The 20,758-nt window shown below is 53.4% G+C and overlaps 1 protein-coding gene and 1 long non-coding RNA gene across 5 annotated transcripts in view; one reads left to right on the forward strand and one right to left on the reverse strand.

The window, feature by feature from the left end:
• Window positions 1-20,758, forward strand: part of Crybg2 (crystallin beta-gamma domain containing 2) — a 36,159-nt gene that overhangs the window by 14,241 nt on the left and 1,160 nt on the right. The window contains 17 exon segments of the mRNA XM_047558951.1: window positions 3,457-5,959; window positions 6,351-6,398; window positions 6,475-6,584; window positions 6,718-6,847; window positions 8,839-8,978; window positions 10,123-10,249; window positions 10,539-10,574; window positions 10,769-10,905; window positions 11,039-11,165; window positions 11,425-11,564; window positions 11,653-11,779; window positions 11,977-12,009; window positions 12,150-12,262; window positions 16,853-16,982; window positions 17,906-18,045; window positions 18,357-18,480; window positions 20,007-20,165. Of these exon segments, the coding sequence (XP_047414907.1) occupies window positions 3,457-5,959; window positions 6,351-6,398; window positions 6,475-6,584; window positions 6,718-6,847; window positions 8,839-8,978; window positions 10,123-10,249; window positions 10,539-10,574; window positions 10,769-10,905; window positions 11,039-11,165; window positions 11,425-11,564; window positions 11,653-11,779; window positions 11,977-12,009; window positions 12,150-12,262; window positions 16,853-16,982; window positions 17,906-18,045; window positions 18,357-18,480; window positions 20,007-20,165 (4,324 nt within the window).
• On the reverse strand, window positions 1,377-11,795 carry LOC124989042 (uncharacterized). Of its 4 annotated transcripts, XR_007109548.1 has the most exons (6): window positions 11,388-11,795; window positions 10,984-11,084; window positions 4,668-6,621; window positions 3,411-3,818; window positions 2,725-2,948; window positions 1,377-1,647 (listed from the first exon to the last, which is right to left on the reverse strand). It is a non-coding gene; the product is annotated as an uncharacterized LOC124989042 (long non-coding RNA). The 4 variants fall into 4 exon arrangements; XR_007109547.1 differs by lacking the exon at window positions 1,377-1,647 and having other exon boundaries at window positions 2,136-2,948; window positions 3,411-3,524; XR_007109545.1 differs by lacking the exon at window positions 1,377-1,647 and having other exon boundaries at window positions 2,136-2,948.

The raw sequence follows: 20,758 nt of genomic DNA on the forward strand, positions 1-20,758 counted from the left end.
CTAGGACCCACTTCGGGAGGTGGCCTCCAGGGACTTCGTCCTTCTAAGTCTACTTTCTGGGGAGGGTTCTCTAGGCCAGGATTGGCAAATGTGGGGGTGTAGCCAGGATGCGGGGGAACACGCCAGGCATGTCTGCGTGCGTGTGTGCCCATGTTTCGGTGTGGGTGAACTGCAAGGGCGGAGGGCGGGAGGCGGTGAGCTGGCCGTGTGTGCACTGGCGATGTGTGCACACGTGGGCACCGTCTGGTGCATCCATGTGACTTGGGCATCTGTCGGGTGTTTCTCGGCGAGTGGCTGTGCATGTGGTTGCGGGTGCCTGGCTGTGTTTGTCTCAGTAGGTGTCTGTGTGTATTTTTGTGCCGAGTGACTCCGTGGGTCTGTGTGACTCTGTGACGCAGCATGTGTTTGCAAGCATGTGGGCCCATGGACTGGTTTGGCCTAGTTTGGGGGTGACTCACAGGTAAGCGGGGAGAATCCAGGACTTGTTGGGTTAGATGAGGCTTTTCCCACACTCCCCCCACCCCCCTTGGCCTCTCCCTTCCCAACCCCGCAGCCTTATTTGGAGGTTACAGGTCACCTTGCCAACAAATCCACTTCTGGTCTGGGGCCCTGGAGAAGAGAAGGCTCTGGAAATGGGTACTTGTGCTTGCCCAGGAGAGGCAGCTGGGTTTGGGGGGTGTGTCTCCAGAGCAAGAACACAAACTGGGAACTATAGGTAGGCAGATTCCAGAAGAGTGTGCAAAACATTCCCATAGTCATGACGTCCAGGGAGAGGGCAGGTGAACTGTCAAGTGGTGACCTCTGTCCCTTAGAAGTATGCAGGGAGAAGCCAGTGAACACACGCTTGTGGAATGAGTGACCGTCAGGGGTGTTGGCCAGGGTTGGGCCGGGCTGTGGAGGGCATGGAATTCTGATTGCCAGGAGGTCACGGACAGTGTCTGAGCTGATCACCAGCGGCTTCATTTGAGGCTGACTTCCTGTGGCTTCGCTGAAGTCTGCGGGGCCTTCTGCACGTCTGATTCTCTGGACTCCTGGGTACCACGTTCATGAGAAAGCTGGCTTTGGGTCTAGCTCACCACCAGACACCATCATTACCGAGAGAATGATGAACAAGGGAAAGGGGGTCAGCACCGGCACGGGGCTTACTGTTGGCCCCATCAGGGACAAGGAGTCTCAGTGAGTGGCAGGTGGAGAGGGGACCCGGTGAGGAGTGAGGAGGATGGGGACAGTGAGGGGGGAACTCCATGTCGGGAGTCCAGGAGGAGAAAGGCACTCCTTAATGAGGATAGGGAGGGGTCGGGCCCAGTGAAGGGCTGAGACCCAGGACCTCGGGTGTCTGGGCATGTCCCATTCTCAGGGAGCCCTGGCCTGGGGAAAGGATTGGGAATGCATCTAAGCTTCCCCCTTCCCCACCGTGAAGCTGCCCAGGGCCCCCAGGGCCCTGCCCCAGATGCAAAGCCACCAGTGGTCCTGAGTCAAGTCAGGCTTCCCTGGGCCTCAGCCCCTTTCATCTCTGCCCCTAATAAAACCTGAGTCACTGCTGGGGCCACAGGGCAGGGTCAAAGTTCTGGGTTCCAGGAGCCGGGGTTGTCACTCTGGCAGAGTGCTTGGCTAGCACATGTGAGGCACTGGGTTCCATCCTCAGCACTGCATAGAAAGAAATAAGTCAAATAAGGGTGTCCACCAGCTCCTCAGGAGGAAGGAGGATGAGATGGAGGGGGAATTGGGGCAGTGGGTCCATTCCTGGCCCAGCGTGGGGCCTCTGGAAGGAAGGAAGGAAGGAAGGAAGGAAGGAAGGAAGGAAGGAAGGGGCACAGATCTGAAGACAGGCGAACAGGCCACCTTCTCTAGGGTCCCCGGGGTCCAGGAATAGGATTTCTGTGGTCAGGGCAGCCTAGAGATCAGCAGGTGGAAGTGGATGGCCCTCCAGGACTGAGGTGGCTTCCTTTAGAAAGTGTACCCTCAAAGTAGAGACTGAGTTTACCAGACAAATCAGGGAGTTCGGAACGGTGGTTATGAACGTAGAGATAGGGTTTATGTCTTTTTTAAAAAAAAATTTAGTTGTAAGTGGACACAATACCTTTATTTTATTTATTTTTATGCTGTGCTGAGGATGGAGCCCAGTGCCTCACACATGCTAGGCAAGTGCTCAGTCACTGAGCTACAACCCCAGCCCAGGGTCTGAGTCTTGACTCTGCTATTGTGTGACTCTAGACAAGTTCCTTAACCTCTCTGAGCCTTTTACCATCTCATCTGCAAAATGGGAATGTTTGCTTATAATTTAGCAACAACGTATTCATTATGGGGTCTCAGATTCATGGGATTCTTCTGAGGGTTCAATAGGACAACTAATGAAAACAGAAAGGAAGCCCTTAACAGGAGGCTGCTGCTGTTACTGTTAAAGCAGAGAAATTCATCAGAGTTCTCTGGGAGGTTATGGAGACCCACAGAGATCAGGGTCATAAAAAAAGTAAGGCCCAGGTCCATCCCTTCAGGAAGAGGCTCTTGGGAGTAATGGGCCTAGAACGTGGAAGAGGGTTGCGGGGCTTGGAGTCTGAAGATGCGACTCAGACCCAAGCCTGGCGACTTCCTGCTGCACCCCTGGACCAGTCCTCCTCTTCTCTGACCCCGGGGGGATTAACTTCACAGGAGAGAGCTGAGGGGGAAGTACTTCATAAAGCGCAGTGTCCCAGGGGGCCATCAGGACCCAAGACGCACACAAACCTGCCCCCAGGTCTGACCACGGTCGTGCGTGCTCCTGCTGGCGCACTCATGTATTGCACCCCCGCTAAGGTCTGGTCACAAATCTCCAAAGTGACGCCGGGAAGTTCACGAGTCAAGCTTTAGTTTACAAGGCACGTCTTCATCTCTCTCTCCTGCTCATATCCTGACAAGGCCCTGAAGCACACAGTCTTCGAACTCTTGTTCTGTGTTGGGGACCGTGATGCCTGAAAGGGAGAACAGGCCGGCACCAGGGCATCAGCAGGAAGCAGCCTGGCTGGGGGGCGGCTCTGCTCCAGCTCAGAGCCCACTTTTCCTTAACTTCCCTTGTAAGGAGCCTGGCAGGAACAGGGTCAGAGCAGCGCTTGCCTAGTCCTGGCTTTCTGGTTTCTTTGTGGCTGCTGTCGGTCCAGACCCAGGGCTCCCTGGGCAGAGACCCAGCCCCGCCCTAGGCTCTCCCTCTCCCCTTCCAGGTCAGGCCTCAGCTTTGCCCCTTGAAGGACCTTGACAGAATCACTTTTAAGTGGCACGGGGAGTGGGTAAGGGGCTCTGATGAGGCAAGTCAGAGATGGGAATATCTTTCCCACTTTACAGATGCAGAAACAAAGACCAAAAGGTCCAGGGACTCTCCTGAGGGCGCCCAGCCTACCATGCAGGGTGGCTATTCTGTACTTCGAGAGCCACCTTACCCTCTCTGACGCTCATCTCTCTTCTTCTTCCTGGCACCATCTGCAGGGAGCTGGACCACAGTGACACAAGGACACCTCTGGACAGGTTGCTGGGGCCCAACATGGAGGAGGCAGCTGGGCCCCCAGCCCGGGCGGAGGCCCGAGTCGTAAGTGCCACACTGACATGGCGGCAGCGGCCTCCCGCCCAGGAAGAGACCAGACACCGTTTTCACAAGGTGTCGCTGGTGTCAGGGCCCCGGATGGAAGCCCCCCAGGAGAGGTTCGAGCACAATCACTACAGAGGGGACCTCAACGGCTTTGCTACACGGGAAGAAGAGACTGTGAACTCCCAGGGCCCTCGGGGTGAGGCTGGCTCCGGGAACTTCCAGAGCCATGGGCCCGTCTTTTCCAGGAAGTACACACCACCCCCTAAGGAGAAAAGGCCAGCCGGGAAGCCGAAGGAAGCCGTGGACCAGGGCGATGGTGGTGCCCAGGCTCCCAGGACTGAGCCCACAGGCATGGGAGCCCCGGCCAGGACTGAGCTCCTGGTGCCCTTGCCGGGGCCCCGAGAGCCGAGCCCCCACCCGGGCACGGGTTTCAGCAGCAGGAACTCCAGGCACCATGAGGAATGGCGAGTCACCCGCACTGTGCGCACCACCACCGTAGTGGGGGGGCACGTGGACCGTCGGGTGAGCAGCTCTGTGACAGTGGGGCCCACGCCATCAGGCGAGGTCCCTCCCAGGGGCCGCAACGTGGCCCGCGTCCAGGCGGTGGTGGTGAGCCCCAGGGCCGAGGCCTCGCCCAGCCACGGCCAGGCCCTGGAGCTGCTGAGCAGCCTGGTGCCTGCTGAGCACAGTCCACCCACCAGCCACCTCCCCCGGCCCACGGGTCCCATGCCAAGGAGCCCAGGCCTGGGTGGCACAGAGGGGACAGTTCTGGGGCAAATGCCTAAGACTGGAACAGCTGAGCTAAAGGACAGCTCAGCCCCTGAAGTCATTCCAGAGGGTGCCCACCTGCCTCAGAACCGGCATGTGCCTGAAGCCTGCGCAGACCAAGACCAGGGCAGAGCCCGGGGCACCAGGGCCTGTGAGCCCCTGCGGGGCCAGGGAGCCCCCACACCCCACACTCCACACCCTCTCCTCACTTCTCAGAGCCAAGTGGCCGTGCCCTCCTCTCCCAGACTCCAGAGACGCTTCCCGTCCTCGGGGCTGGCCCACCCCCCAGAGCAGCCTGCGGGGCCCACTATCCCTGGGGCCCAGCCTGCTCCCCATGTCCTACCTGCTGTTAAGAGGGAAGGGCTTGCTGAGTGCCCTGCTGCCCCCGTCCTGCTGGAACAACCTCTGGCTCCGTCCTCTGAAAGCAGGAAGGCTGTCCCCAGCCCGGAAGGTCCTTCTGCTCCATCGTCGCCAAGGAATAAGTTTGCTCAGGACTCTGAAAATGTGCCCGTCTCCCTTCCCCCAAAAGAGGCAGTTCAGGGCCCAGGTGTTCCTGCTGCCCCATCCCCAACCCAGAAAGAGGCAGTTGGGGGCCCTGGTGCTCCTTCCTCCTCCCCCAAGCCAACCAAAGTTGTCCAGGGCCCAGAAGGAGCCTCGAGCACCCACGAGGGAGTTGTTCAGAGTGCTGAAGGCAGCCCTTCCCCTTCCCTCACCCGAGACAAGGCCATTCAGGGCCCAACTGTTCCTGCTGCCCTGCTCCCCGAACAGGGTAAGGCTGTCCAGGGTTCCAAGAGGAGCCCCACCTCATCTCCCACCCAAAGAGAGGCCATCCAGAGCCCTGCTGTCCCCCTTGCCCCATCCTCCCCAATGGACAAGGTGCCCCCCAGCTCAGAAGGCACTCCTGTCCCAGTAGCAAAGGAAACAGAGGCCAGCATGGAGTCCCAGCTTGTCCCTGACTCCGCCAAAGGCAAAACACCCCCAGAACCACTGAGAGAGGAGGATGAGGTGGCCCTGGCTGCTGACCTGGAGATTTTCCTGGATACGCTACGGAGCATGGAGCCCCCCGAGATCCTCCGCACTCACCGGCTGCCCCGAGCCCCCCGCTCCTCCTACCTGGCCATGTATGCCACGCTACCTGCCATCGAGGAGGACCAGCCGGGGCCATGTGTACTGGGGCCCAGCCCCCAGGAGGTGCCTCCCCTGGAAGAGGAGGAGGAAGAAGAACCAGAGAACCCCTACCTGAGCGACGACGAGAAGCTCCAGCGCAGACAGGAAAAGGTGGGGCCCAGCCCCTCCTGGGACCCGCCCCCTGCCAGGCCCACCCCGGCCTCTTGCTCTCCTCTGGAGATGTTGAAGAAGCATGTAACAGGTGCCAAGAGCCCCCACCTGCAGCCAGGGGCGGAAATGCTGGCCAGCAACCGGCCCACCTCCCGACTTGGAGGCAGCCTTCTCTTTGGCAGTCTGGTGCCTGCCACCAAGGAGGCCCCCGCTCTGGAACCCCTGGGCAAAAAACTATCAGCTCTGCCACCCCATGGGGCACCGGGGCTCAGGAAGGTGCCAGGACAGTTGCCCCTGCTCTGTAGCAGAAGGCCACCGCCAGAGAAGCCTGCATGTGCCCAGCCCCCGGAGGGGTGGGTGAGTGAAGTCTTGGGAGGGTGAGGGAGGTGCCTGGCCTCTTTTGGGTCAAAGTTTGGGAGGAGAGGTGGTTCAGGGGGTCAGAGTCCCTGGAGGCGGGAGGCTTGGTCTAAGGTGGAGACTAAGCTGGACCTTAGTCTCCTATCTGTACAGCAGGTTTGTACTACGGATTCCCAAGGGCTTGGTGGCTTTCATATCCTGTAAGCCTGGGGAGGGGAGTGACGGGCAGGGAGATGAAGCCCTGGTGTTGGAAACAAGGGTGGCATCCTCATCCTCTGTGGGCCATTTCCTTGAGGGTAGAGGACAATAGGGAGGACATGGGACCCTTGGAATGGCGAGCTGCGGGGAGACAGGTGACCCGTAAGACTTCTCACTGCTCACTCTGTTCCAGAGCCCAGCGCTGAAGACCCAGGGCAAGCTGAACACCAGACCTGGGAAGGTAGGATGTGAGGCAAGTGGGTGGGGTGGTGGAGACCAGGCCGGGCACAGGGCCTGACTTCTGCTGTCCTTCTCAGGTGATCGTCTTCTCAGAGCCTGGCTGCCAGGGCAGCCGCAGGGAGGTCTGGGAAGACGCTGCTGATGCCTCAGGCTGGGCCGCTGCCTCCATCAGGGTGGTGCGAGGCTGGTGAGTGGGCAGCGCCCAGCGGGGGCTGGCTGTGCACCTGGGGGTGCAGAGGGCCGTGAGTCTGGTGGAAACCCCGTCAGCTGTGGGTACAGCCCCCTCCCCACCTGTGACCCTGGGGTCTTTGTGCCCACAGCTGGGTGCTGTATGAACAGCCAGAGTTTCAGGGCCGGAAGCTGCTCCTGCCCGAAGGAGACATGGAACTCGGAGTCCTGGGACCAGCGTGGAGTACCCAAGGCATCGGCTCCCTAAGGAGGGCTGTCTGCGTAAGTGGGCTGGGATTGGGGACAGATGTTGCCCCATCTTCCCTGGATCCTGTGGAGGGGGACAGCATCACGTGCCTAGCGTAGGAGAGATCATATGGGGCAGGGGCAGAAGTGGACTTAATATGGACTGACCTGTAGGTTCCTGACCTTGGAGGCCCTGGGGAAGGAACGGACCCTGGGACTATGCAGTGTGGTGGGGAGGCAGGGCCAGGCAGAGGACAGCCCTAACCTGGAGAGCAGCTCGGGGAAGTTTGCCAGAGCAGGAGGAGATGGGCCGGGATTGCCCACCACTCAGAGCAGGGTGCCATAGATATCTGCTGTTCACAGATGCTCACTAATGTCTGCTGTGTGCCTGGCACTGTGCCAGGTGATGGGCAGGTGGGGGAGGCCTGCCCTCTGCCCTGTAGGATGGACAGCCAACTAGACCGTGAGGGCTGGTTTGAAGCAGGAAAACCGTATAACCAGGGAACAGCTCCTGACTGCCAGGAGAACGGTGGAAACCAGGAAGGGCTGGGATTTCCAGCCCAGGGACACCTCTAATTTTTGAATGAGGGATGTGTGGTTTGAAAAGTCAACCTTATAATATCACATTTGTAAAGTGCAAAACAAGCTGGGCACAGTGGCATTCACCTATAATCCCAGCAGCTTGGGAGGCTGAGGCAGGAGGACTGCAAGTTCAAAGCCAGCCTCAGCAACTTAGTGAGGCCCTAAGGAACTTAGCGAGACCTGGTCTCAAAATAAAAAATAAAAAGGTTTGGGGATGTGGCTCAGTGGTTTAGCACCCCTGGGTTCAATTCCTGGCACACACACACACAAACTAAAAACAAACAAACAAACAAATAAATAAATGCCATGTAGGGAGACGCAGAAGAAAGAGCAGTGACTCAGCAGGGCCCATCCCACTATCAGACTTGGGGCTTTGCTCGTTGTTATTTCGGAAAGGAGAAACTGGGTCCGGAGCTGGTGTACTCTTCCTGGCAGAGATGGCAGCACCAGCTGAGCCTTAACCAGGGCAGTGGCCTGGGAGGAGCGTTGGTGGTTTTCAAAACCTCTCCAGAAACGCACAAATGTTTATGGACAATTTATTGCGAGTTCCTCACAATAAATTCATTTTCATGTGGGAGGTAATGAAGCAGGAGAGGAAGAACAAGGGTTTTGAAGTTAGCAGGTCTTAGAATCGTTTGATTCACTCAGCACTGAGTGGGCACCTACTGTGTGCCAGGCATGTGGGAGGTGCTGGGTTGCAACACTGAACCATCCTGCTGTGCTCTTGGCTTTGCTCCTCACAAGCCACGTGACCATGAGCAGCTTGCTCAATTCCGCCACGCCTCACTTTCCTCCTCTGGGAATGAACTAATAACGCCCATTGGGGGGCTAAATGGAACGAAGTAGGATGTGACCTTTGCCAGTACTGTACCCTCGGGAGATGATACATTGCCATGTGATGGAGGAGTGAGTGGGTGAGAAGAAACATTCAGAATACACCAGAACACAGACCTGCTGCTGCCAGGGATAAGGTGGAGATAACCATCAAAGCCAGTCTGTGGGCTGAGGCTGCAGCTCAGTGGTGGGCATGTGCCTAGCATGCATGTGGCCCTGGGGTTGATCCTCAGCAACTCCCCCTGCAAAAACAGCCAGTCTGGACAGTGGCTGGAATTGTATGTAAGGCTGGACCCCAGGAAGTGGCTGTCTTGCCCATCCCTCTACCAGCAGGCCACCCAGAGGCAAGGAAGGGCATGAGGCTTTGCAGGTTCTCCTGGAAACTTCCGTCTCAGCTCAGAAAGTTCCGATAAAGATTTTGGCCTTAGGCTTGGCTGGCTGAACTTGAAGAGGACACCCCAGTCATCCCCTGGTTTCTGAAGAGACAGCCAGAAAGGTCTTCCTGGAAGCCCCCTGGAGCCCTGGCTGGACGAGCTGGAGGAAGCAGAGGGTGGGCAGGCAGTCTCCAAGGACGACTGGTGTGTCTTTCATTGTGCTCACTTCCTCTGCAGGACTACTGCATCCCCGAGATCAGCCTGTTCTCTGAGGAGGGCCTGAAGGGAGAGCAAGTGAAGCTAACAGAGGCCTTGAAGGACCTCCAGGGCCTGGAGAGGCCCCTGCAGGTGGCATCTGCTACTGTTTCTGCAGGACTGTGAGTCTAGGCTGTTCTCGAATCTTTCATTTAACAATCACCATACTGGGTGATGGGGACACAGGATGATGGGACACAGTTCCTGCCCTCAAAAGTGCTTAGTGTGCTGGTGGCAACAGGCAAGTAAACAGACAATAGCAGTCCAGGATTCTGGGATGCAGGGTGGATACAGTGCTGCAGGAACCCAGAAAGCACAGCTCACACCTGGGGAGGTCAAGGAAGGGAAGTTCAAGGCCGGTCTGGGCAACTCCGCCAGACCCTGTCCAAAAGAAAAAATTAAAAAAAAAAAAAAGGACTGTGATGTAGCTCAGTGATAGAGTGCCCCTGTATTCAGTTCAGTCCCCTGAATCACAAAAAAAAAAAAAAAAAAAAAAGAAAGAAAAGAAAGAAAGAAAGAAAGAAAAAACAAAAAGCACAATCCAGTTGAAGGTGGGGGTGGGACGGAGAAGGAGGGCAGCCAAAGAAGCCTTCCTGAAGGAGGAGACACCTCAGCCGGGACGAGTTGGTCAAAAATCTAATCTCCGTTAGGACAGGAATTTGTGTTTTATTCCATTCTGAATCCCTGGTGCTCAAAGCAGGGTCTGGTCCACAGGAGATGTCCCTAAATATATTTTAATTGAATGACTGGGGAAAAGATTATATCTGGCAGGGGGAATAGCACACAAAGACCCAGTGGTAAGAAATATAAGGTTCAAAAGTTCAGTCTGGGGGCTGGGTGGGTAGCTCGATGTAGAGGGCATGCTTAGCATGAGGCCCTGGGTTCCAACCTCAGCACCAAAAACCAAAAAGTTCAGTCTGAATAGTGTGAACAGCAAGTGGGAAGCCATGGGCCAGGAGGAAGGAGGGGCAGATCATGGACCTCTGTGTAGCTGGGCTTAATTGTGAGACTAATAAGAACTACTGGGGGTTTTAAAGCAGGAATGTGTGCTAGAAAGAACTCTCCAGTTGCTGTGTGAAATTTAAGACAGTAAGGCCAGAGGGAGGGAGACCAATGGAGGGGCCACTGCAAGAGAGGACAGAGGGCTAGAGTGTCCTCCTGAGGAAGCCTCTCCCCCAAACTTCCTCCTTCCCCCTAAACCTCCCTTCCCATTCACTCATCTGTGTCCCTAGGGGTCTGGGGTAAAGTGGCTCTGTCTTCTACCAGGTGGCTGCTGTATCCCAAACCCTTCTTTGAAGACACCCCCTACATCCTGGAGCCTGGAGAGTACCCTACCTCGGAGGCCTGGGGTACATCAGACCCCAGTGTGGGCTCCCTGAAGCCCGTAAGATTGGTAAGGAGCAGGGAACACCATGGGCCACTCTGCTCCTGGTCCCAGGTAGCATGGTCCTGCATCTGTGAGCAGGAGAGGGGGAAACAAATGTGCAACAGCACTCCTTGGTGGATTCCCAGGAGTTCCTACTGGGAGTGGGACTGGAAGAGAAAGAGGAAGAGCCCAAGGGGTAGGGAGAGGGAGGACATGGGTTGGCCATTTTTAGGGGTCTCAAGAATATCCTAGGTTGCCTTCCCCATCTGTCTTCTCCTGCCTGCGGGCTGGAGACTCAGTAGTGTCTCTTCTGCAGGGCTGCCCAAGTGTGGAGAAGCCAGGAGAGCCCAAGGTAAGGGTCTGGGCTTCAGGATCAAAGAGGATCTTTGGTGGGTGGGGATAGTTGTTATCATGGTTTGGACTGGAAAACAAGAAAGAAGAGCCTGGGAGAGGTTAGCACCACTGGTGCATAGCAGAGCAGTTCCTGGGCTGGCTGGGTGTCTTTGGGTCCAGATGACACCTATCATCTGCCATTCTTTCCCCCAGGCTGTGGTGTATGAAGCCCCAGGTTTTCAGGGAAAGAGCTGGGAAGTGAGCAGAGACATCTACAACCTGCAGCAGCCAGAGGACAGCCAGAGTCCACACCTGGCCTCTGTGGGGTCCCTGCGAATTCTCGGAGGCTGGTGAGGACTAAGGATGCCTCCTTCTACCTCATCACCCTACTTTGCCACCTGGGCTACCTAGGACCGGGGAGCTCTTACCATCCACTGGCTTCCTGCCACTGAGTCTGTCTATCCATCCTCCCCCTGCTTCCAGCTGGGTGGGCTATGAGAAGGAGGGCTTCCGGGGCCACCAGTACCTGCTGGAAGAGGGCGCATATGCAGACTGGACGCACTGGGGAGGTTTTGACGAGTGGCTGACCTCCCTCCGGGTCATCCGGACGGTAAGCAACTGGACTAACCCTCTGACTCTGGCCACAGCCAGACTTCCCCCGGGACAATCTGAGAGAAGAATTTGTACCCACTCTCCCTGTTCTCCCCGGAAGTGTTCCCTGGGGGCTTGTCTCCCTTTTGCGGCTCTTCCCCAGGCCACACGGCCGTCTAACCCCTAATTCTCCGTGTGAGTTGCGTCCCTGGGTTCCGGACACTCCCAGGGGGTTTCTTACCCTGGGCAGGAGCGACCTGACTGTCCCTGGGGCCTAGGACTTCGGGGACCCGGCCGTGGTGCTGTTTGAGGCCATGGACTTCGAGGGGCCTGGCGTGGAGGTGAGCGCGGCATTGCCAGATGTGGAGCTAGTGCGACACGGTCCGCGCACCCAGGCCATCCACGTGCTCAGCGGCGTGTGAGTGCTCCTGGTTCTGGAGCCGGGCGGCGGTTCCGGGAAAGGTAGCGGCTCCTCCTCTGCTGACCCGGCCCCGTCTTTCCTGCAGGTGGGTGGCCTATGAGCAGGTGGGCTTCTCCGGGGAGCAGTACGTCCTGGAGAAGGGCGTGTACCGCAACTGCGACGACTGGGGCGCGGGCAACAGCGCCCTCGCCTCGCTGCAGCCGGTCCTGCAGGTGCGTGCTGGGAGCCCGCGTGGCGCGGGGCAGAGAGAGCGTGGCTGAAGGGCCGGCCTCCTGGGGGCGGGGCATCCGGGAAGGGGCGGGGCCGGCGGCCGCCTGAGGAGGGGTGTGGAAACCTAGGGGAGCTGAGGCTGCATTGAGGCTGCATGCTGAGAGCCCTCCTGAGCCTCGACTCTGGTTCCTCCCTTCAGGTCGGGGAGCACGATCTGCACTTTGTCTCAAAGGTAAGAAACTGGCACCGCAGGGACCGGCGGGGCGCCCGTCACCTCTTCCCTCATTTCGGAGCTCTCCCGGTCTTCGCCATTCCTTCTGTCCTGCTCGGTCGCCCTCCTTTACTTTCATTTCCACCCCTCTTTGCCTCCAGATTCAGCTTTTCTCCGGCCCCGACTTCCTGGGCGACCACATCTCCTTCGAAGATGACCAGGCCTCTCTGCCCGCCTCCTTCCAGCCTCAGTCCTGCAGAGTCCACGGCGGCAGGTGCGCACTAGGGGAGGGGGGCGTGGCAGCGTGTGCTTAGAGCACGACAGGGTCTCTTCTTCCAGCCCATTTCCTTCCTTCTCCCAGCTTCCTTGAGGTACGCTGTTCTGTCCCGAGTCATTCAATTTTAAAACAAAATAAAGTTTGAATGGAAAACTGTAGATAGTATAGTGTAAAGAACCCCGATCTTTTTTTTTTTTTTTTTGAGATGGAATCTCGGTGTGTTGCCCAGGCTTGTCTTGAACTTCTCGGCTCAAGTGATCCTTGATCCTTGTGCCTCAGCCTTCCAAATAGCTGGAACTTCAAGGCCTGCCACAGAACCAGCCACTTTTTGGGGGCGGGGTGCGAGCTGTATTTTAAATCCCTGACCCAACATAAAATTTCATAGATGAACACGTCATTCAATACGTGTCTCAAATAAGGGTTTCCCCCCGCTACATAGCTACAGGTCATTATCATATCTAATAATATTAACCACAATTTGTTAATACTATCTAATACCCTGTCCATGTTCAAATTTTTCCAGTTGTCTTAAAAATGCCCTGTGAAATTAGCTTCTTCTTCTTCTTCTTGTTTTCAGGATACAAATAAGGTATAAACACTGCATTTGACTGATTTGGCTTCAAATCTATCAGTCTTCCCCTTTTTGTTCCATACCATTTATTTGTTTGAAGAAACCCAGTAATTTAGCCCTGCATTTTAGCACATGCCTGTAATCCTAGCAGCTTGGGAGACCAAGACAGGAGGATCACAAGTTCAAGGCCAGCCTCAGCAACTTAGCCAGGCCTTAAGAAACTTACTGAAACCCCGTATCAAAAAAAAAAAAAAAAAAAAAAAAAAAAAAAAAAAAAAAAAAGAAGAAGAAGAAGAAAGAAAGAAAAGAAAAGAAATCCAATAATTGGCTTTGGTAATACAGTTGCCTGTATATCTGTATATCAAATATCTTCTATATTTGGCTAATTGCTTCCTGATGGTGTCTTGTAACTTGTTACTTTGTCTCCCAAATGTCTTGATTAGATTCAGGGCTTTTTGTTTTGGCAAGAAGTCTGACATATACTACCTGTTCCATAACAGGGGAAGGTACATAATGTCTAGGTGTCTCTTTTTAATGATATTAAAATCTCTACATTATAAAAGTCCTGATGCTTTTTTTCCCGCAGTACTGGGAGTTGAACCCAGTAGTGCTCTATCACTGAGCTACATCCCCAGCCCTATTCATTTTATTTTGAGACAGGGTCTCACAAGTTTGCTGAGGCACCTTGAACTTGGGATCCTTCTGTTTCAGCCTGAGTATCAGGGGTAACAGGTATGCACCACTGCACCCAGTTATCTCATACTTTATTATCTTTCACCTTGTGATTCTACCATCCATCGATAATTGCCTAAACCCATTATTTCTCTGGAAGCTATAGCATTATTTGCAAGTTGTTGTCATTCCTTCTACATATATTAGTTAGAATATTTCTATAAAGAAGAATTCCTGCTGTACATAGTGGTGCATGCCCATATCCAAGTGACTGGGGAGGTTGAGACAGGAGGATCACGAGTTTGAAGTTTGAGGCCAGACTTAGCAAGTTAGTGAGACCCTGTCTCAAAAGGAAAACTCAAAAGGATTGGGAATGTAACTCAGTGGTAAAGCAGCCCCATCCTGAGTTCAATCCATACTACTGAAAAACAAAAACAAAAAACCTTTCCCTTTCAACTATTTGACTACCTGAAATAATTTATATAGACAGTGCCATTTGATCCTTTTCCAAGGATCAATGTTTGACCCTTTCTCTTTATCAATTGTCAGAATAATTTCTAAATTGGTATCCTAGCAACAACCTCCAAAGCTGACCAGAGAAGTTTTTTTTTTAAAGTATCATAACAAACTCATGGATTTTTATGTATCTGATATGCTTTAGTCCTTTGCAGTAAGTATTCCCTTTTATGCTCAGATTATTCCATATTTTTTCTTTTAATTTATTTTTATTGTAAACAAATGGGATGCATGTTGTTTCTGTTTGTACATGGAGTAACAGCATACCATTAGCATAATCATACATTTACATAGGGTAATGGTGTTTGATTCATTCTGTTATTGTTTCCTTCCCCCCCATCCCTCCCACACCTCTTTTCCCTCTATACAGTCCCTTCTTCCTCCATTCTTGTCCCCCTCCCACCCCCCATTATGTGTCATCATCCACTTATCAGCGAGATCATTCTTCCTTTGGTTTTGTGAGATTGGCTTATCTCACTTAGCATGATATTCTCCAGTTTCATCCATTTGCCTGCAAATGCCATAATTTTATTATTCTTTATAGCTGAGTAATATTCCATTATATATATATACCACAGATTCTTTATCCATTCATCAATTGAAGGACATCTAGGTTGGTTCCACAGTCTCGCTATTGTGAATTGAGCAGCTATGAACATTGATGTGGCTGTATCTCTGTAGTATGCTGATTTTAAGTCCTTTGGGTATAGGCTGAGGAGTGGGATAGTGGGTCAAATGGTTGGTCCATTCCAAGTTTTCTAAGGAGTCTCCAAACTGCTTTCCAGAGTGGCTGCACTAATTTGCATCCCCATCAGCAATGTATGAGTGTACCTTTTCCCCCACATCCTCTCCAACACCTATTGTTGCTTGTATTCTTGATAATTGTCATTCTAATTGGGGTGAGATGGAATCTTAGTGTAGTTTTGATTTGCATTTCTCTTATTACTAAAGATGGTGAAGATTGTTCCATCTTTGTCTAATGAGAGTCCCTTCAAATTGCCTCTGGGTCCTTTTGATATGATCCTCATAGTTTTGAGAACTTCCTTGTTTTTCGGATACCACACAATGCCCCAGGATCATTTTGTACATTTCTTGCTCCAAACCTGGTATCATCCATTTCCCAAGGAACTCCTGGTTCCTTGTCATGAGAAATGGTATTTAGAGATCAAAATTCACTGTTAAGTGTTTCAAAACTATAATACCAAGATTGCTACTCACAGTAAGAATCACTGAAAGCTGCTCAAGACTTTGCAGTTCTTTTGTCCTCAGAACATCACATACCCTTTGATATATATATATATATATATATATATATATATATATTCAAAATGCTCTGTTTTAAAGATGTTTAAATTTAAAATAATCTTTATTTTATGTGCTTATGTCACCAATCTGATATATTTTAGGTTCATTAATTTATTTTCAATTTTTAGGACTACTCTTCATTTTTACTTAATTCTTTTTTTTTTTTTTTTTTCCTTCCTGTGCTGGGGATTGATCCCAGGACTTCACCATGCTAGGCAAGTACTCTACCACTGAGCTATACCCCCAGTACTAATTTTGTTTTTTAATTTCATAAAATACTTGCATGGTGTCTGTCTTAGCTCAGGGCTGCCATAACAAAATGCCATAGACTCTATGGCTTAAACAACAGAAATTTAGCTGGGTACAGTGGCCCATGCCCATAATCCCAGCAACTCAGGGGGCTGGGGGTGGAGGATCACAAGTTCAAGGCCAGCCTGGGCAACTGAGACCCTGTTTCAAAATAAAAAAATAAAAAAGGCTGAGAATATAGTTCAGTGGTAGAGTACCTCTGGGTTCAATTCCCAGTTCAATTACCACCACCCCTGAAAAAAAAAAAAGAAAGAAAGAAAAAAGAAAGTTTATTTTCTCATAGTTCTAGAGGCAAGTCCAAGATCCAAGGTGCTGGCTAATTCAGTCTCCCAGCGAGGTCTTTCCTCACGGTTTGCAGGAAGACACATTCCTGCTGTGTCCTCATATTGCAGAGAGAGAGCACAGAACTCCTGACTCTTTCTCTTCTTATAAGGATGCCCACCCCATTGTGGGGTCCCACCCTCTTGACTTCATCTGAACCTAATTACCTCCCAAAGTCCCCATCTCTAAATACATGGAGTCGGGTGTCCACATGTGATTCTGGGGAGACACAATATTCAGTCTCTAACAGTCCCAAAGCTTCCACCTCTGTCCCTCCCACCTTTCCCCTCCCTCCCCGGTACAGAATCTCTTTTAGTGTTTACTTTGCTCATCTATTGTTTGTTTTTGAAGGTATATGCAAATATACAGTCATTTGTCAATTTGTATATAAATATAGAAAGCAAATATGTTTTGTTTTCTTCTTTCCTCATTTTCTTACACAAAAGGGAGCATAGTACAATCTGGTGAATCTACCAAAAACTACTGAACTGTACAGGTGACTCAACCAGTCTCCTATCGATGGACATTTGGATGGCTTCCACTCTCTGCTATTGCAAACAGTGCTATAATGAATAGTGTCATGCGATTGTTATTTCATGTTTTTGAAGGGTGTCCTTGGGATAGATTTCTAGATATGGAATTACTGGGTAAATTGCTCATGGAATATTGCTTGATATTACCAAATTCTCTTCCAAAGGGGCAGTATGATTTCATCCAGTCCTTTGTTAAGTCTGACCCCAGTCCCTGCTGCTGTGGTGCCTGTCCATCTTAGACCTCCCCTGGGCTGGGGGAATACCATCAAGTCTGCAGCCACTCTTAGACCTCAGGTTGTCTGGCAGACCTGGGACAGGGTAGGCTTGTAACCCTCTTCTACTGCTCTTCCCTTTCCCCAGCTGGATCCTGTTCGATGACAAGAACTTCCAGGGAGACCAGCACATTCTGTCAGAGGGCGAGTTCCCCACTCTCACGGCCATGGGCTGCCTGTCCTCCACCGTCGTGGGCTCTCTCCGGAAGGTGCCCCTGGTGAGTGCCTCTGTGACCTAAAGCTCACAGTGCAGAGTGACAGAGTGGTGCATCCGGATGTAGAAGTAGGGCTGGGGAGGGGTCCGGCGCTGCCCCGGTGATGCTCCACTGCAGGAAGCCTGTGGGGGACACTAGGAAGATGGCTCTGCAGCCATCTGCAGGATGACAAGAAAGGTAAGGCAGCCCGGTGGCTACTTTGGTGTCCAGAGTGAGTGGAGGTGTCCTGCACTAGCCAAGAGATGGACATAAGTGCCGCTGGCCTCATTAGGGCACTTAGGACCCTAGGACTGGCTATCAGAACAGCTGAGCGCACTTAAGACCTTTAACCTTCTCTGTAACCCGTGAGTTGTGGAAACTGAGGCTGGGAGCAGCCAACTTGCTCAGCAGGCCACAGGCTCAGCTGGTTCCCCCAGGCAGTCTGGCTCTGCAGCCCAAGTCCCTCACAAGGCGCACAGACGGGGTTCTGAAGTTCAGCCTTAGGGCCTCCAGCAAGGGGTCTCACCTTCTCCTACCCGTTTCCTCTTTGTTAAATGGGGATCACAACAGCACCTACCTCATGGGGTTGTTGGAGCAGCACAGTGAGATCGGAGGAGATGCTCCCGGGATCTGGCGAGCAGAGAGCAAGGCCATTGTCGCCAGTGTGGGTATTGCAGCTGTTCCTATTTCGAAGATGGAAAGGGGGCTGTATGATGAGCCCCGGGTTTCTGGCCTGGCCATTAGGTCTTGAAGTGCCGTTTACTAGACAGCGTGTCTGAGAGGCAAGCTGGGGCGGATCTGGTGCGTGCTGCCTCCGGGAATCCGCGGACACGCTCCCGGCCGCGCCCTGATGCCACTGAAGGAGCTCGGGAGGGATGAGAGCCCGCGGTGCGGTGGTGCGGGCAGCCTGGGGCTCTGTGGCCTCACCCCTCCTCCCCTGGCCCCAGCACTTTGCAGAGCCTGCCATCTTCCTGTACGGCCGGGAGTGCTTCGAGGGGAAGGAGATCGAGCTGGACCGAGAGGTGCGCAGCCTGCAGGCGGAGGGCTTCAACAACCACGTGCTGTCCGTGCGCATCGAGGGGGGCGTGTGAGTGTCACGGGTGGCACAGGGGATGTGGGGGCTGGTAGCGGGGGCCAAGCTGGGCAGGAGGGAGAAGCGCAGACTCGGAAGGGTCACCGGTTCTCAGGACTTGGACCCCCAGCCCCGGGGCTTCCGGGGACCCTACGGTGGCTCTGAGAAACCCAGATCTACTTCCCAGTCTTCTCCCCGTCGAGGACCCTGCCCCCCCAAAAGGAGTTCCCACATGAGAGAAGAGGAGGGGGACATCGCCCTGACGTCCTGCCTTCTCCCCGCCTGTCTCTCTCTCTATGTTCCTGCCTGGCACCTGCTGGGCCCAGCTGGGTGCTGTGTGAGCACAGTGACTTCAGGGGCCGCCAGTGGCTGGTGAGCAGCTGTGAGATCACCAACTGGCTGACCTACAGCGGCACCCAGAGGGTGGGTTCTCTCTACCCCATCAAACAGGTGGGTAGCACATCAGGGAGTGTCCAGGGCCTGTCCCGGGTCTGCCTCTGCAGGGGTGCGTCTGCGTGTTTCCCAAGCTCAGCACTGACGGACTTTTATCACAATTTCTGCCCCTCTTCCCACTTCTTGCACCATTATCTACCTAAGAGTTTTCTCTAAATTTATTTTACTGTATCCTTGTCCTAAGGAATACTATCGATAAAATCATATATGATTTTTTTCTTAATAGACAGAATAAGTACATTATCACTGAATTTTCAAAAATAAGTTTCTCCAAGCCAGGCATGGGGGTGTGTGCCTGTCATTCAGGCTGCTTGAGAGGCTGGGGCAGGAGGATTGCAAGTTGGAGGCCAGCCTGGGCCACTTAGCAAGAGCCTGTCTCAAAATAAAAATTTTAAAAATGGGCTGGAGGTGGAGCTCAGTGGTCCCTGGGTTCAATCCCCCAAATGTGTTATTCCACACAGGACTGAGAAGCATCTCCTGTACCACCTCCAGCAGTAAGCCCCTCACTTTGGGAACCAGGTGTCTGCACCTGGGTGTCTGTGCCCGCTTATCCAGGCATGGGTCTCATCTTGGCATAATTGATTTCCGCAGCAGCACCGCCCTGAGCTCTGTGTGTGTCTGTTTCTGGGCCTGTGACATCACTCGTGGTCATGGATCTGTGTGCTCTGGAGGTAACCTCTCCATGTGCACACCTGGTTGTGCCCACTGAGTGTGTGTGTGTGTGTATGAGGGTGCCGGTGTCGTCCTCATGTCCACGGACTCTAATGCCATCGTTGCTGGAAGAAATCCTGGAGATTATCTCCAACCCTGACATTTTTGCGGATGGGGAAATAAGGTCCCAGAGAAGTGGACAAGGATTTGCTCTGCAATCTTGGGCACGCACTGCCCCTCTGTGGACTCCATTTCTTCATCTTTAAAATGGGGACAGCATGTGGTACCATGGGTGTGTTTGAGGACTGAGGATCTAAAATGGACGTGGACCCCTTGGAATGGTGCTGGAATAGGAAGCACTTGACTTTGGTTGTGGTCACTCTTATTGCTACTGTTACTGTCACCACCCTCGAGACCCCCTGCTGACTTGTGGACAGTCTGGTGTCCCCCTGTCACCACCCCCTTAGCATGTGTGTGTGCCCATGTGTGTGCACGGCTGTCTGCAGGCACATCTGTCCTGTAGCAAGCATACGCTCCAGGCGTGGAGGGGCCCTGTTGGGTGGGGTGCGTGAATCTGCCTGTTTGTGTCTTCTGTGAGCTTCCGTGCCACCTCACACATCGTGGGTGTATCTGTCAGAGTGTCCCTCTGCACACGTCCATGGATGTCTGTGGACAGAGTAGTAGGTGAGTGAGTGTGAATTACCCATGTGCCCTTAGTGAGTGTGTGTGCAAAGAAGGGCGAGGTCGCAGCAGGGTCAGGGGAAGTTGGGTACAAAGGAGGGATTGGGAGCTTGATCCTAGAAGGTCCGAGCGGAGGGTGGTGGGCACCCCTGCCTGGGGACTCCTGACCCTCGACCTCTCCCTGCCACCAGCGCCGAGCTTATTTCCGCCTCTGGAATGCAGCCCTGGGGGGATTCCTGGCAGTGCCCGACCACGTGGAGGACATGAAGGCGGGTCGTGTGGTGGTCTCTGAGCCCCGGGCTGGCGGCAGCTTCGTCTGGTACTATGAGGATGGGCTGCTGAAGAACCAGGTACTGGTTTGGGGCTGGGAAGGGACTCCCTGGGCCCAGGCATTTGCAAGCTACCTTGGGGAACCCCAGCCCAGTCAGGAACAGGACCCGTGGGACCCTGTGGAGGTGGAGGGTGCAGGCGTGGAACCCTCCAGTTCATGCTTTCCCTGGGGCCTCAGTGTCCAAACAGTTGACCCAGATACCTCTAAGGAACCCCCCAGCTCTGATATCCTGTGCCAGAACTTGAGTCCTGCTGGTGATGATAGACTCACTCCTGTTTCCTGGGCACCTACTCTGTTCTAGGGGCTGGGACTATAGCAGTAGGAAGACAGAAAGACTTATGCCCTCCTGAAGTTTACATGCCCCTGAGGAGAGGCAGAAACATCTTCAATGAGCAAAATATCTTATTATTTTAGATGACAAAAAGTGCAATAGAGGAAAGGTAGATCAAGGAAGGATAGGGAGTTTCAAGTAACTCTTCCTGAGAAGGTGACATTTGAAGGGGGCAGCTATGCAGATGTTTAAGGGAAAAGTATTCCAGGCAGAGAGATCAGCAAGTGCAAGATGTGAACAGGCCTGGCATTTTTTTTTTTTTTTTTTTTTTTTTTGCGGTA

This window comes from Sciurus carolinensis, chromosome 1 (genome assembly GCF_902686445.1).
Source record: "Sciurus carolinensis chromosome 1, mSciCar1.2, whole genome shotgun sequence".
NCBI classification, from domain to species: Eukaryota; Metazoa; Chordata; class Mammalia; order Rodentia; family Sciuridae; genus Sciurus; species Sciurus carolinensis.